Here is an 18,063-nt window from a genome sequence, read left to right as displayed (position 1 = left end):
CTTGACGGGCTTATTTCAACATAGCTGCGATATACATGTAGGCCGCTGTCTAGTGCCTTTAAAGATGCACTCTTACTGCCAAAGAAGATGAACCACAATCATTGCAATCGTTTAATTTACCCAAATTTTAAACAATAATAATAAATATCGAAAACAATGGTTATGAAAGATACCGTGATAAATTTGAAACAAAAATACAGAAGAAACGGTATTTCGGCCTTGTGAGACTGTAGTAGACCATAGTAAATATTTCAGCATTCACCACTCATTTGATGGTTTTATGTTTTCAACTATTAAATACACGGTTACAAAGTTGTTATCAGTAATTAATATTTTCCATAGTTGCATTATTTAGTAAGTAGTTAAAGGTTTATCACTGACAATTTATGTTTGTTATACATGTGTTTGTGTATATATATATTTTTAATAAGAGTGCCTCTATTAAGAATTTCAAGTTTCGCGGGTATTTAAAGGTCCGCTCACTTCCACTCATCCGATACCAAATCCCTGCGTCATATTTTTTCCGTTGACAATGTGTCAGCCAATGAGGTTGTATTCTAAGTCAGTAAGGTGACCTGAATTAAAAAGCTTAATGATTATGTAATTCATGTCATCTAACTATTCCTTTTGCCGTAGTTTACAGAGTATTATTTCTACATAAATACTCCGATCAAAATAGCCCAGGATGATTCTAGTGGACACGCCTATCTATATTTTTGAATTTCGAATTTCCTGTTTCAGGGACCCCAATCGACGACCTGGTCACGTGTTTTTGGACGAATGGCCACTCTTCACAAACGAAACTCGAGAGCATTTAATTCTCCAACCAGACCTCATTAATCGAGTGGACAAGACGGTATCTATTGGACGAGGTGCACGTGCGAAGGAATGCTCATTTTGGCGGGACTACCTTCCAAATTTGGTCCTTAAGACTGGTATGTTACTTTGAATGTTTTCTTTTCCATTTGTATGTATATAATAACTATTTTGTGCGCATTTTGACAACTAATCCCAATTGCTTGAAGTGTTGATGCATTTTGGAGTTGTTTAACAAATACGTTTTCAAGATAAGACAAACACCAGTACTGTTTTGTGGTATTGACATCCCGACTAGATTATGACTGAATGAAAGCCATTGATGCCAAAATCAGCTGGTTCTGGGACAAATATTTTAAAATGTGTCAAAACTGACAATCTGTGTTAGTGCTGCTTTAAAGGCGCCCGAGTTTGCAGCGGTTTGTTTGCAGCGGTTTGTTCTCTCATGCTTTGTAAGATAACCTAGGTGTCTTTAATTTGATGACAAATTCAAAACTTGCTAACACCATTTTCTGACCAATGTATATACTGGAATTGATTGTAAAACCATGTCTATTCAGATTTTATTGTAACTTTTAAATTGTAAAATTAAAATTTTAAGGTATATCGGTCCGGTATTGTGTATAAGAGCAGTCTTTTTGCCAAAGTTCACAAGTTTTAAAACATACCTACTAAAATTTGACGATGACTTCCTGAAACCTTGGGCTGGAGAGGTCATTTCTGTTCACATGAACAACAACCAGTATAATGACAAATAACTAAGTCCTAACTCTGATCCTGAAGGGTGTTCATTTCTTTGTACATCGACGCTGACCAGCGAGTGACCGCTTGTTTTCTGGAGACTAATGAAGTGACTTCCTCTCCGTGACACGAGCGGCTTTACCCTTTCGTGCCACTGTCAGGTGAAGTGTCACTCGTCCTCCTTAACGACCACATAACACATTAGGGCATTTAATCTTCCACCAAATGTCAACATTTCGACCGGTATTTTATGGGCAATTTTAGATATAGTTTTATATGCTAAAAATTTACTCTCGTTTGAATTTTACACTCCGAAAAGAATGCAATTTGAAATGTCGTACATGACATTAAAATTATATGCACTATTACAAAATAATTTCGTAAATATGATATTTTATTTAGAAAGCTTCATTTAAATGAATATCACGTTGATATTTTATTTATGATGAAATGTTTTTTTAAGTTGATATTGCTACAATTTAAGTCCTCCTCATTGATCTAATGGTGATAAAATCAGGGGGGGGGGGGTCTTTAAGCAGGTGTGTTGTTTAACATTACACAACGGTTGATGCACCTCAAGGTGGATGTGCCTTGAGTGAATATGTAAATTGCCAAAGGCATTTCATTAATACAGTTCCAACATATGATTTTATGAATGTTTATTTATATGATCTTTGTTTGAATGTTAGCCATAAGTATTTAAAAGCGATAAGCTCAATACTCTAGTCCAAGTATTTAATGTCAATAAATAGCAATGCTACTCTAAACGAGTCTACGGACAAAATGAGTATAGTTTAATGACATAAATAATGGAGCGCCTATAATGAAACAGACAGGTAGAGGGGCCATTTAACAGCACCTCTTTGCAATATGGGTGACCAAATTTCATGAACAAAAAAACTCTTGCATTATCCCGTAGCAGTGCACCATTTCTTGAATGTCTTACTCCTGGGCATGTAGTATCAGTGTTGAGACCTGATGTATTATCCCTGCTGGTCTTATCTTTTAGATGCAAGCATTAACGGCAATGCAACATGATGCATTTGAACCAAATCACCGCCTCGCATGCATGTCGATATGCAATGATGGATCACTGCGCGATTGCCAAGTTGCAGTGAACTAATAACTCTGCCCGACTAACTTGCGTGTGTTTTACATTGAATCCTACTATCCTGCGTGTGATTTTTCATTTTCAACTAACATCCGAATAATTTAGTCTATCACAGCATGTGCTTAGCTGAATCAATGCTGAGGTAAGTTGTGCATTTTATCAAGTTACTGTTGTTTATATGTCCTTTGCAATTTGTCAGTTTTTCAGTTATTGACCGGCTTTTGGAAGGGCATTCTTTCAGATTAATTGAATTTTCCTCCTCCTTCCGTTGTACGGGGATTTGGAGAAAGAACTGAGAATGGTTTCTTATACAAGCATGTTCACGATAAACCACCAACTATGCTGTAGAAGACTTATTTAGGAGTATTTGTAAAAATATTAAGTAGCAGATTCAAATTCAAAAAGAAATGAATGTTTAGTTCGATGTTTATTGGGAACTTGTCATATAGCTGTCAGACATAGAAACCTGGTTTGGTGTGTGAAATCTTGGAAGTGCAGTTTACTATGCTTATAATTGGGAATATAGTTTACGATGTAACGTAATGAGAGCGTAGTTTAAGATGTAAAGTCATGGGAACGTAGTTTACGATATGAAGTTATCAGAATGAAGTTTAAGATTTTAAGACTGGGCAGTGTAGTTTCTATGTTAATAATTGAAAATGTAGTTTACGGTGTTTAGTAATGAGACCGTAGTTTACAATGTTAAGTTACGAGAACTTAGTTTACGAGGTCAGTCGTCGGAACTTAGTTTAATGTGTGAATTCCTGGGAACGTAGTTAACCATGTGAAGTCATGGGGACGTAGTTTTTGATGTGAAGTCATGGGAACGTTGTTTACGATGCGAAGTCATGGGAACGTAGTTTACGATGTGAAGTCATGGGAGCGTAGTTTTTGATGTGAAGTCATGGGAACGTTGTTTACGATGCGAAGTCATGGGAACGTAGTTTTTGGTGTGAAGTCATGGGAACGTTGTTTACGATGTGAAGTCATGGGGACATAGTTTTTGATGTGAAGTCATGGGAACGTTGTTTACGATGCGAAGTCGTGGGAACGTAGTTTACGATGTGAAGTCATGGGAGCGTAGTTTTTGATATGAAGTAATGGGAACATAGTTTACGATATGAAGAAATGGGAACAAAGTTTACGATATGAATTCATGGGAGCGTAGTTTACGGTGTGAATTCATGTGAACGTAGTTAACGATGTGGAGTCATGGGAACGTAGTTAATGATGTGAAGGTATGGTAACGTAGTTTATGATGCGAAGTCATGGGAACGTTGTTTACGATGTGAAGTCAACAAAACGATGTTTACGGTGTGAATTCATGGGAACGTAGTTAACGATGTGAAGTCATGGGAACGAAGTTTACTATGTCGAATCATGGAAACGTAGTTTACGGCGTGAAGTCGTTTGAACGTAGTAAACGATGTGGAGTCTTGGGAACGTAGTTTACTAGTTTACTATGTCTGGTCATGGAAACGTAGTTTACGACTTGAAGTCGTGGAAACGTAGTTAACGATGTGGAGTCATGGAAACGTAGTTTACTATGTCGAGTCATGGAAACGTAGTTAACGATGTGAAGTCATGGGAATGTAGTTTACGATATGCAGTTATGGGAACATAGTTAACGATGCTTAGTCATGGGTATGTAGGTACCGATGTTTATGAATGTAGTTTACGATGCTTAGTTATGGATATACGTAGAGATGTTCCATCATTTAGTTTATAGTATTTTGATATGAGATAATTTTATTGACACGTATATTCCTCTCGTTGTTTACACTGGCAGATAATGTGATTGACGTCAATATTTTGAACGAGGTTGTGTGTGTGACAATGTAGGTAAGAATGTCGAGTGTGGTAATATACTATTGGGAACGTGGATAGCGTTGTAAATCCAAGGGAGGTAATGCAGTCTATGATAGCTTAGCATTGAGAGTTTAGTTGACGGTGTTTAATATTATGACAATGTAGTTTAAGGAGAAATAAGGAAGTGTCAATAAAAGTATGAACGTACAATGTATATGAAGCTAACTAACTTTAAATTTAATTTTATATTACGACGTTTTGTAATTAATCAATAATGTGAAAAAAGTTCACAATATCATCTTGTTAACGGCATTGTGAACGTAGTTAACGAATGCATGATATGTGACACTATTTAATGTGACTGCAGGTTAAGCTAATGAACACTGTGAATGGAGTATATTTTACTGAGAGGTGCAATGTAGTTTATATTGTTTAGGTGAAGTGTTGAACTGTAATTATTCCAGTATTTCTTACTTGCAGCCGACATGTCGGAGATGGAGGTCGAGTGGAAACTACAGTTCAACGAGTGGAGCACAAAGTATATCGTCGAGTGGAAAACACAGTTTGACAGTTTCCTCTTGGAAAATGGACTCAAGCAGAAAAATGGGGGACGATGCCCGACCCCCTGATAGGAGCTTTCTCTTTGAAAATGGACTCAAGCAGAAACATAAGAGAAGATACCTCGACATCCTGATATGTCACACATGTTGTTTTTTATTATTATTTACAGTGCAAGTGCTAACATGAAAAGCTCAAAGTATCTTAAGTGGTCAACATTATATTTTGTCCAAACAGATGGGAGGAATTCTAGCGTTTTTCAATACATTTATATCAGTAAATCAGCACTCAGCCGTTATTGAGTTTAATCAGGTGAAGCGGAAGATATATTGGATGACCCAGTTAGTGCGTATTTTACACAATAAAAAATATCCCGGAACAACCTATTTTCAACCACAATCTGTTTTCGACCGCACCCTGAAAATAGGTAAAACTCTTCTATTTTGCGTCACTTCCGGTAAAAATTAGCTCCAGTTGTTAACCATAACGGTTGAACTGTCAGAAAACTTCATTTGAAAAAGAATGGGAATGCTAGTGTTAAAAAGTCTTCAAAATAGGGCTGTTTCATAAATACGATAAGACTTTTCTATTTATTGTGATCAACTGCTTTGTTTCCAAGTCAAAACTATACCAGTAATCGAGCAAATCAAACGATTTACTTTTTTTATCATTTTAAAAGGAGCTTTTTCACATTTATAAGGTCAGACAACGATTTTTTTTAATTCGTCTGAGTTGATAGAAAAAAAATATATGACGGAAATTTATTTTGCCGAAAAAATATATGTATCGCTGTTAACAACGCTATTAGTATACTTCTATTTTAGGCTTGAAATTACACAATTCTGCTCAAATGAGAACCAGTCGATCTGTTGTTCCTAAAACTATGTAAAATATCTCAATTTCAACAAAAAATAACAATCAAAGTAGACGACAGAAAACCAGTGATTGAGTCGCTTTAATAGCCAACGGGTAATACACAATCGCTACAAAAACAGTGGGTCGCTTTAACAGGGAGACGATGAAAATGTTCTACTTCTAATACACTGCTACCTTACATTTGTATATTGTGGCAGCACATACCGACAATATACTGTACATATAATGTTAAGACCTATTAAACCTTTGTTGTTATTTACCTTGCTCACAATCAAACGTGCAAAATCTATTACCAGAAAATCCCCTCGACATATTTGTGTTATCTCGCTGGTACATTTTCTGTTTTCGAAATATCAAAGTTCAAAGATTCCATCAACATCGTATTTATCGGCCGTACCTGGGGAAACAATCATGGGAACAGTTCCAGCCAGCCCGGTTCTGATCAAGACTTTATTACTCTTTTATATTTTTTCTACCCTAAGAAATATTGTTTTTGTGATAAAAGAAGCTATATAATTGAAATAGGTTGTAACAGTTAGTATGTATTGCCAATTATAAATATAGAAAAGTATATAAAATAAATAAACGTACCATAATTCAATTATGGCATTCTTTTCTTCAGTGCGAAAGGTTCCAAATGATCGACTTTAAAGTTATATCGAACTCATAAAACATCCAAGCAAACAAATAAGCAACATTCAAATAACTCGCAGTAATGGGTTTATTGCGAATACCGCCCCCTGCAGAGTAGATATTTACAGCGTTATTTTCCTTTAGTTTTGCAAGCTGGTAACAATACTTTTCATCCCCGGTCTTTACAAAACATTGAACGAATCTCCTTTTTAGCTCATCCGTCATAACGATACTTAAAAGTGAGACACGTAATATACAGACAGACCACAAAACATCACAATATATTTATTTGTTGATGTAGCTGCCTATGCACCTTCAGCTACACGTATTCGAACATTTATCAATAATTCAAACCTGAACATGTTTAATAACATGTTTCTTTCTATATTGTACATACATGTATACTTAAATAACCATTTGTACATATTTCGTTTAATATTGGCTCACATTTATCGTGCATTACATCACCAACGGGTGAGAATAAAGAGAATATATGACCTTTTCTACGTATGTCTTTGATGTCCCTATAATTAGCAGTAACCTATCAAACGGGTCTCTTTTATACACCTATGTGCATGGTTTTTTTTAATTCCGTATCTTTGTAACCCTTCCTTTGTGAATGTTCTTCATTTCGTATCTTTGTCACTCTTCCTTTAGAAATGTTTTTTAATCCGTTTCTTTGTAACTCTTCTTTAGTGAATATTCCTCATTCCGTATCTTTGTCACCCTTCCATTATGAACGCTCTTTATTCCATATCTTTGTCACCCTTCCTTTATGAACGTTCTTTATTACATTATTTGTCACCCTTCCTGTGTGAATATGTTTCATTCCATATCTTTGTCACCCTTCCTTTGTGAATATTCTTCATTTTGTATGGGATTTTTCCATCCTATGTAAATGTTCTTCATTTTAAATCTTTGTTTATTCTGTTTTGACTTTTCAACAGTTTTAACCAAATATAACGTTTACCTCTAAAATGCAATGGTTTGCTGTCGTTATATTTATATCTTGATTAGCAAAGCAGTCTATCTTATACTAGCAAAGCAGTCTATCTTATACTAGCAAAGCAGTCTATCTTATACTTGTTCTTTTTATCAGAAGTTTAGTTTCCTGTCTCCAGCATATAAGTAAATGTGTGTGTTACGTAGTTTCATATGTATGATTGGTATTCTCTCAGGTGTTTGATGCAGCTGTATAATTTGATTACTGTTATTGATTTATATAGCAGTTCTATGTGAATGTATTGACGGAATTGATACAATAAAATCACGAAAAATCGTTACTTCCAAATCTCTTTTTTAAACCAACAATTTATCACAGTGACCCAAATTTATTAGTAATACTTTTTGGTTATAACAAGTTTCTCCCTGTGTTATTGACACTTTTTTGGCATTTAATTTACCGGCATTGTTGTGTGTTTTTGTTAGGTTTATTTATACAGTGTTGTCATTGTTCATTTATTGGGTGTTTTAAATCTCCTACGCAGTGATCTCAGAAGATCTCTGCCACCATGTACGGACAAGCGTATGCCTAGACCAAATCTGCACAACTTAATGCTGAAAGAAACAATCAGGAGTTGTTTTCTCACATTTCGGACTCTCAGAAGGAAGCTTCCTTTCCTAAGCCCTAACATAAACAAGAGCGCCGTAAGGGGAAAAATAACGCTCGTGTGTTGCTGTTGTCGTTGCTGTGTGTTCAGTCAAACACGGGAGACAACTCGTTGATTGTTGAAGCCAGAGTTTCTAGAGCCGACGACGTAGACATTGACATAACCGACGACGTGGACATTGACACAGCCGACGACGTGGGCATTAACAAAGCCGACGACGGGGTATTGACACAGCCGACGGCGTGGACATTGACACAGCCGACGATGTGGACATTGACACCGCCGACGACGTGGGCATTGATACAGCCGACGACGTGGGCATTGACACAGCCAACGACGTGGACATTGAAACAGCCGACGGCGTGAACTTCAACACAGCCGACGACGTTGACATCAACACAGCCGACGACGTGGACATTGACAAAGCCGACGACGGGAACATTGACACAGCCGACGGCGTGAACTTCAACACAGCCGACGACGTTGACATCAACACAGCCGACGACGTGGACATTGACACAGCTGACGACGTGGACATTAACACAGCTGACGACGTGGACATCGACAACAACCCAAAGACATGACAATAACTCGACTTTTTTCTTCGGAAATCAGACGAGGTTAAACGGTTCAATGGCGAAGGTGTATTATTCTTGAAACATATATTTCGTTTTGACAATTTATTGAAAAGTAATATTTATTTCATGTTCGTTTTATTGCATTTATAAATCAAATATTTGGCAAGCTTTTGTTTGTTTTCATGGAAATGAGCCAATACATAGAAGTTTATTTCCCCATACTTTTCTACTATGAAAATGTTTTCTTAAATAGTTTTATCGCACAAAGATTATAAATGTGGCACAAGGGAAACAGATAAATTATCTTTAAATGTAATCATAGCAGTTATAGATTAAATATAGCTCATAAAGCTACCCATCATGATTCTGTGTGAGTTCTAGTTGTCCCAGACTCTTGATTTTATATAATTTAGCTGAGAAAATTTGAGCTTTTATCTCTAACTAAACAGTCAACTTTAAATAGACACTGCTGTTTATTTAAAATCAAGTCACGTGGTAGGTAACAGCTTATAAACATATGATACTTAGTGATAAATATGAGAGATAAGGCCAGAACAAAACCGTTTGAATTTTGCCTCGTTCATGATGTAGACGTATTCTTTTGTAAAATACAATTGGGACAGTTAGGTTTGTTAACTTTTTTATTTTATATATAGCTACGGTTGCACGAGGGAGAACGTGCGCCCAATTTGAGCAATAATTGTGAGTGTTTCCATAGCGTTATCGAGGAAAACACAACGTAACAAGAGAGCAGACATACATATATTTAAATATATATCATTAGTAAATGCTGGGATAACCACATTTGCTCAGTCGGTGAAACCTAAGTGCACTTGGCGTCATTGGTAAATGTTGGGGTAACAACATTTACTCGGTCGGTGAAACCTAAGTGCACTTGGAGTCATTGGTAAATGTTGGGGTTACCACATTTGCTCAGTCGGTGAAACCTAACACAAGTGCACTTTGCGTCATTGGTAAATGTTGGGGTAACCACATCTGCTCGGTCGGTGAAACCTTAGTACATTGGTTGTCATTGGTAAATAATGGGGTAACCACATTTGCTCGGTCGGTGCAACCTAAGTATACTTGTCGTTATTTGTAAATGTAGGGGTAACCACATTGGCACGGTTGGTGAAACCTAAGTGTACTTGTCATTATTGGTAAAAAGTGAGGTAACAACATCTGCTCGGTCGGTGAAACCTAAGTGTACTTGTCGGCATTGGTTAATGTTTGGGTAACCACATCTGCTCGGTCGGTGAAACCTTAGCGCACTGGTCGTCATTGGTAAATGTTGGGGTAACCACAGCTGCTCGGTTGGTGTAACCTAAATGAACTGGTCGTCATTGGTAAATGTTGGGGTAACCACATTGGCACGGTCAGTGCAACATTAGTGCACTGGTCGCCATTGGTAAATGTTGGGGTAACCACATCTGCTCGGTCTGTGAAACCTAGGTGCACTGGTCGTCATTGGTAAATGTTTAGGTAGCCACATCTGCTCGGTCGGTGAAACCTAAATGCACTTGTGGTTATTGGTAAATTTGGATCTAACCACATCTGCTCGGTCGGTAAACCAAAAGTGCGCTGGTCGTCATTGGAAAATGTTGTAGTAACCACATCTGTTCGGTCGATGATACCTTAGTACACTTGTCGTCATTGGTTAATGTTTGGGTTACCGCATTTGCTCGGTCTGTGAAACCTAAGTGCACTGGTCGTCATTGGAATATTCTGGGGTTACAATATCGGCGCGTTCGGTGAAATCTTAATGCACTGGTCGTCAGCATATGTTGGGGTAACCACATTTGCTCTGTCGCCGCAACCTTAGTGCACTGGTCGTCATTGTTAATTGTCGGGGTTACCACATCTGCTCTGTCGGTGAAATCTTAAGATACTGGTCGATATTGGTAAATGTTGGGGTAACCACATCTGCTCGGTCGGTAAAACCTTAGTGCACTGGTCGACATTGGTAAATGTTGGGGTTACCACACCTGATTCGTCGCCGTAACCTTAGTGCACTGGTCGACTTTGGTAATTGTTGGGGTAACCACACCTGCTCGGTTGGTGAAGCCTGAGTGCACTGGTCGTCATTGGTAAATGCTGGGGGGGGGGGTAACCACATTGGCTCGGTCAGTAAAACCCTAGATGCACTGGTTGACATTGGTAAATGTTGGGGTAACCACATCTGCTCGGTCGGTGAAACTTAGTGCACTGTTCGTCATTGGTAATTGTTGGTGTAACCACATTGGCTCGGTCAGTGAAACCTAAATGCACTGGTCGTCATTGGAAATTGTTGGTGTAAGTACATTGGCTCGGTCGGTGAAACCTAAATGCACTGGTCGTCATTGTTAAATGTAGGGGTAACCACATTGGCTCGGTCAGTGGAACCTGAGTGCAATTGGTGTCATTTGTAAATTTTTGGTTAACCGCATTTGCTATGTCGGTGAAACCTTAGTGCACTGGCCGACATTGGTAAATTTGGGGGAAACCACATTGGCTTGGTTAGTAAAACCTTAGTGCACTTGTCGTCATTGGTAAATGTACAGGTAATCACGTTTGCTCGGTCTGTGAAACTTAAGTGCACTTGGCGTCATTGGTAAAAGTTTGGGTAACCACATTTGCTCGGCCGGTGAAACCTTAGTGCACTGGTCGACATTGGTAAATGTTGGGGTTACCACATTGGCACGGTCGGCGAAACCTCAGTGCACTGGTCGTCATTGGTAAATGTCTGGGGTAACCACATTTGCGATGGAAACTTAGTAAAAACTAGCTGGGGGGTTAAAGCAGTTTGTGACTGCTCGTCCTCCATTTTCACAACATTTATCAAAAGTTCTGATATCATAGTTCGGTGAACAATACTTCCAAAGGCCTTAAACATTTAAGATTCTAAGACACTACCGCATTCGTTTTTTTCCACCCGCGCCAGTTTTGATCATTTTAGTATCTTATTTTACACATCGCTTTTTCCACTGAATTAATTGATTTTTATTGTAGTGTAACCTCAAAATCAGTCTGGATCATTTAAGCGCAATTAGCATCTGTTTTATAAGCGCGGCGATGAAACAGATCAAGGAGGTTAGACACCAAAGAAAATGTATATTCTAAGCGTCACGATGCAATGCGGGCCAAAGTAATTAATACCTTGGACATTCTTAGCCGTTTAAAATAATTGACTGATTGTGATTCCCTTGAATTATAGCGTAGATCCAATCATTGTTTGACTGACAATTTCAGTTTAACGGAGGCAAATATAGGGGTTTCTAAAACCTTTGGTAGTTTCAGGAACCTATGGTGTTAAAGTACAAGAAGCTGTTGCATTTTTTAGGTTTATTATACTTTATGGGAAAAGTGATAAATCTATGCCCATTAAAGATCATACCAGTGTAAATCTGAAACACAGCCACGCACAAATGCCGTTGACTTGCTCATGAAAGCAACCTAGTGTTTGTCTTTGCCAAAGAAAATGTTCGCTGAAGTTCTTAAGTTATAAATGTATGTATTAAGCACATAAACAAACTTTATAAAGGTAATATTATTTTGAATGGTGATTTTGTAATCTGTGTCTGTTATCTTGTTGGACGTCTGCTGGGCTATGGTCCATGTGGCTTTAAAGACGCTGATATGTCAATGAGTGAATGTGTTATACTAGTCGCAGACGATTTGACTTTAATGGCAGACACTGTAGCATTCGGAACTCCTCGGCCATTTTATCGAAAACAACCTCGGATGTATGCAGGTACATCAGTTGAAGTAGTTCGTAAAATTTTGAATTTTATCATTAATTAAATATAGTGTTTTAGAGTTGTATTTATTGATCTAAGTTTAATTTGATTGCCATTAAATTGTATTATTGCAAACATAATTAAGAATCCCAAGAGTAATGTCACTAAGTTTAACTGCTAAATAAAATTACTACGCGATCTACTTGCAGCGGACTTAAACGTACCACTTTTTGAGTATGTAAACCGTCCAAATACATCCGAGGTTGTTTTTTAAAAAAATGGCCGAGGAGTTCCGAATGACACTGTAGTAGGCCTTCAATGAATACGTAACAAATCACCTAACGGTCAATACTTAGAAAACCAAAGTAATGGTTTAAAAAAAATGGCAGGACACTCTCGAAGACTATAAAAAGTGGTATTTTAATAATGAACGATTGGAAGCTGTAAACGCTGTAAGGCCGGTGGCCCTTATCAACTAGATGATTTGAATTGAGAGTGAATGTTGGTTACGCCCATATAGCTTCCGCTGTATCTCTTTCATGAAAACGATTTCCAAACCCCTAAGATAATCATGCGGATTTTTTATATCCGATGGACCATTTCTCTTAGACATTTGATATTCATTAATACCACTGAATCAACTGTAATAAATGACTCAAGCAAGGGGTTATCAAGCGATTGATCACAGTCATTTTCCCGTTTTTGTCATTCAATATCCTGCCGTTATTGTGAAAAGTTAAAAATTACATTTATCGAGCAATGAAATATCTATTTGGAGATTTTAAATACAGCTGATATTGGTTCGTCAAATAAAGGAAGAAGATTTTTATTTGTAATTTCACTGCGTTCTCTTTCATTGAAAATGATTTAAACATATTTAAGATGATTGAAGTTACAACAAAAATTATTTACTTAAAATACCCCCAGGACCGATATTCATAAAACATCTTCATTCCCACAACTTCGATTTCAAAATTTAAGAAAGAGCAGTTATTTTTAAAGCTGCACTCTCACATATTTACCGTTTTACAACTTTGTATATATGTTTCTCTTGGAATGAGCCATTTGATGCTTTAATATCTGCCAACCAGTGATATAAGACTGCTAACAAAAGATTAGATCGCAGATGTTGTACAGTCAAACCTGGTTGAACGGTCACCTGCTTTAAAGGGTCACCTGCCTAATCGGGCCACTGCGAATCCCCCCTTACGTTTTTACTATATAAGGTACGTGCATTAAGCGGCCAACTGTCTATCGCGGTCACGGCCACTAATATTTGACCCCGTGATATAATAGCGGCCACTAATCCCTTGTCACAGACACTTCTGCTTGTTAATTTTTCCATTTCACAGCATACTGACGTTTGGTTAAAGCGTTACCGACGGTTTAAGAAAAATGCATAACACGTCAAGTTTTGAATCTGCTGTATGAAGATTTGGTTGTCAGAGCTCCTCTGCATGATGAATTGTGAACCAGTATAGCGATCCCTTTGGCGGGGGCATAACCCCGAACTGTAACTGTTTTGTATAAAGAATATAAACTCATAATTATCTCGTCTCGTCAGAAACCGTATGACTTAGGGCGTTATTCCTGATACCAGAGTGGTTTCAGTTTGGTTTTAAAGATTTCGGTGGTTTGATTTGATTTGATTTAAACATATTTTATTGCCTTTTTTCTTTCAACATAATCGGTATTTACAACAATAGTATAGAGTATACAAAAAGCAAATGGGTTGGACACAAGTTCTAACAACATTAGTAACGTCTTCCCCATGAGCACATAAACTTGATAAGTATTTGGCGATAAATATAAATAAGATAAGAAAAAGGTAAGGAAATGGATAAGTGAAAGAAATGTTAGTAAAAGACAGGAAGTAAAAAGAAAAGAAGAAGCATTCTGACTCACTGCTACACATGTGATATGTGGTAAACTGTTCAATAAAACAACCTGGTTCAGTTATATTTAAAGGTGGTTTGGAAACCTGTTTTGCTTGAAATAACAAATGCATGGTTTTGTGTACAGCCTCAACAACGTGATAGAGCTACTGTATGTAGCTGTTATTTCTAAATTTCTTCAAAACACGTCAGTTAAAATACCATGTAGTTGAAACAGGCAAACTTGCATCTGCGGTATCATTGTTTTGAAGACCGGTAGCGTGAGGTAAAGTTTCTAGGTCATGCCCGTTGAGTTAAGACTGCATACTTCATTTTACTGGTCCGAACTCTGAACAATTAATGTAATTTATACGTTGAAGCACAAACGTTCAGTAGTGTCCTAGTTCTTTAAAACAATAGGGTTTAAACCGTTTTATGATTACTCAGTATTCGAGAACGTGGGTCGCAAAAATTATTTGGTATTGATCGGTAGTCAGACGTCGTAAGCTCAGGATCGACATTCCCTATTGAGTCCAGCTCGACATTGAATATCCCTATATGTTATCGTATGTCCAGCTTTGATGCCGTCCAGCTCCTCAGTCCAACTCGACATTGCCATTTTACTATACAATTTCGATTGTCGATTGTTGATTGCCGATGGCTAAGCCAACTTTACACACATTTTGAGGCTGTACCAGCGGCTAGACTACCCTCAACGCAAGTTATAAATAAACGTAAACTAAAGTTATAGACGCACGTTATCATAATTTAAAACAGCATGTGTGTATATTTTCAGAGATGCTTGAGGAGTTGTCGAGCGAGAGCCAGTGTCCACAGCCCTCTATTAGCGCTGCGAGTTGTCCGGCCATGTCACCGAGCATTTACGTGGCTGCAGTTTTAGTTCTATTAGTTTGTATATAGTAGTGTGTTTTAGGGAAAAGGGTTTGAACATTTGTGTATATGACTGTTCTTTTTATAGGGAAATGGGTTCGATTGGTTGTATATGATAGTCTGTTAAATGAAAAATGCTTCAGGATGCATGTTATATTGATTGTATGTAAAATTAGGTTTCATAGATAATAGTGTGTACAATAGCAGTATTGTGGAACTAGATTTGATAGTTTGGGAAATGCACCTTTTTAAACGATAAGGCATTATACATCACGCGTGTGAATGATTTTGTGAGAAAATCCCAAACAGTCTTATGAATCTGGACATTTCCTTACATATTTTATATACACATATACGTCACAAATATTCCATGTTTGTCAATTTCATCATCTTGAACTACATAGTATTTTACAAATCATATACCTCAATCTTAATCGTCCATTTTCACACACATTTTTCAACTGTTGTCAGTCTTTAACCCCACATTCCCAAAACGTTATATTAACGATTTAAAATCGATAAATCATTAATTATTCAGCTTCAAATAACATTCTGATTTAAAATCACAAAATTCCCATGAATTGTTTCCAATTTTTATATTTTCCGTCCAAAAAGAGACAGGTCAACGCAAAATATTTTATTTATGAACTGTTGGGCACGGATGGTTTCCATTTATAGCGTAAGATTTGTTACCAAACACAATCAGAAACAATACGTTGAAACGTTCTTGTTTCTTTTTAAAAAAGACGAGTTTTGGAGATGGAGTTTCATAAAATTTAATAATGAGTTTATATTCATTCAATGTTTGAGTAGTTAGATAACGCAGAAATCGAATTGTCTTGTCATAATTTTTTTATGGCCAACAAGTTGTTTTATTGAGCTTTGACAAATGTTGAATGCCACCATACATGTTGATGTATATGTATACATGTATTATATTTATTGTAGTAACATTTTATAGATTGTAATTAATACTGCGTTGCTTTCATTTTCAGGACGCATGTGTTTTTATTCAGACATTGATATGTAAAGTCTCATTCGGAACACATCGGCCATATTCCATCGAAATCAACCTCGAAAGTATGCCGGTTCGTCAGAAGAATTAGATCGTAAAATTTTAAATAATAGTTTTAATTAATTGTGGTGCTTTACAGTGTATTTTGTATTTTTAAGTTTAAATTAATTGCCATTGACGTGCATTGTTGCATAAATAAGTACGATTCCCAACAATAAAGTTCTACATGCAGCGTACTTAAAAGGTAATGATTTCTGACATAGTAAACCGTTCATATACATCCGATATTGCTTTCGATGGAAAATGGCCGATGTGTTCCGAATGGTATTGTCTACATCACCGAGTATCATCATACATTGTAAATACACGTGACTTGTTGTAACATTTATTCCTACTTTGCCTGACGACCAAACGCATTGAGTTGCCATTATTTTGATGTTAAATGCCATACGTTTTCACTGATTACGCATTTTTATATAGTGTTTCTGTTGTTGTTTTTTCGGTGATGAAGCGTTATATAGTTTTATAGCTTATTACAAACGCATTGCATATATTCATTTCCATTCATTTTACACTCATTGTTGGCTTAAAGTTTAAAAACATGATATTCGGCATATTCAACACTAGCGGATCCGCTGGGGGGGGACCTAAAACTCGTCCTAGTTTACTTTTTATTTCAATATAGGAGATAAAATGAAACACGCTCAAAATGCACCTTTTCCGACAAAAAAGTTACCATTTTCGTTGGGTAGCACCCCCAAACCCTTCTGTCAACACTATTTAATTTTTGGTTCTGAGGGAGGAGCGCAACTCAAAAGGTTAAGCCGCTAAGTTACGCCCCCTCTTACGTCATAATCCGGGATCCGCCCATGATCACTTGGCTGTTCTTTCGAAAAAAGTGTTTAAGTGATAACACGCCATTTTTTGTTAAGTCGGCGCATCAATTTCTGAAATTGGGACCTTAAGTCCTTTATAAGTTTAGCAATTTTGATTTGGCGCATTATGTGTAATATTTACACTCTTAAGAGAAATGAACTTTAAAAGGAAGATATTTTTAAGATTATCACGATACATTTTTCATTAAGTAAATTCAAGATTAAGTTAGAAATTTGGCTTAATAAAATAAGATAGTTAAACTTGTTACGCTTAAGAACTTTCGAGGTATTTGAGCCAAATGACCAAGCTAGTGGTCATGTGTAAGTGTTGTTGCTTTATTTCTTTGGAGATTGCTATCCTTACTTCATAACTTTTACACTTATATACTATCACACATTGCACATGTTTTTCATAACAATGTACCATAATATTAGTCACGTGTAAGCTGTAGAAAGATACTCTTTAATCAGTGTAAAATTTATATGTTTATATGTATGAATTTAGACAGTTACAAATCATAGAATAAAATACTTTGTTACCGGTTTTTGACAATCTTCGGTTTATGATCATTATACATTGCGTACAGAACGAGAAGCCTGCGAGGGTATATGCTCTACTGGCATGACTTTTTGGTATTTTACTGAATTCACATTCAGACAATCGGTAAACCATATATAGTTCACAAAGAACAAAAGGAAAGAGCTATTACAATAAAAAAATCTCTGTACAAAGTTGCCTCCCTAAGCGTTTGCTTTCCGGCAAAGGGAAAGAGCACCTACAATAATACACAATCTCTGTACAAAGTTGTCTTTTTAAAACAAACGTTTGCTTTCCGGCAAAGGGGAAGAACTACTACAATAATACACCATTTCTGTACAAAGTTGTCTCTTTAAAACAAACGTTTGCTTTCCGGCAATGGAAAAGAACTACTACAACAATGCACAATCTCTGTTCAAAGT

General features: G+C 36.8%; 1 protein-coding gene across 7 annotated transcripts in view; it reads left to right on the top strand.

Annotated features, from left to right (window-relative positions):
* Positions 1-17,640, top strand: part of LOC128220443 (acetylcholinesterase-like) — a 66,072-nt gene extending 48,432 nt beyond the window's left edge. For 6 of the 7 annotated variants that reach the window (XM_052928834.1, XM_052928836.1, XM_052928835.1 and 3 more), the window contains 2 exons: positions 742-935; positions 4,958-7,827. In XM_052928834.1, coding sequence (XP_052784794.1) covers positions 742-935; positions 4,958-5,106 — 343 coding nt within the window. In that variant the 3' untranslated portion in view covers positions 5,107-7,827. Of the gene's footprint in view, positions 1-741; positions 936-4,957; positions 7,828-15,118 lie in introns of those variants that run through there. The other variant, XM_052928837.1, reaches the window with a different exon arrangement.
* Positions 17,641-18,063: the final 423 nt, after the last annotated feature.

Source organism: Mya arenaria, chromosome 15 (genome assembly GCF_026914265.1).
Source record: "Mya arenaria isolate MELC-2E11 chromosome 15, ASM2691426v1".
Lineage (NCBI taxonomy): Eukaryota > Metazoa > Mollusca > Bivalvia > Myida > Myidae > Mya > Mya arenaria.
The sequence above is the reverse complement of the archived record's forward strand: the minus strand, read 5'-3'. Positions and strand labels throughout refer to the sequence as shown.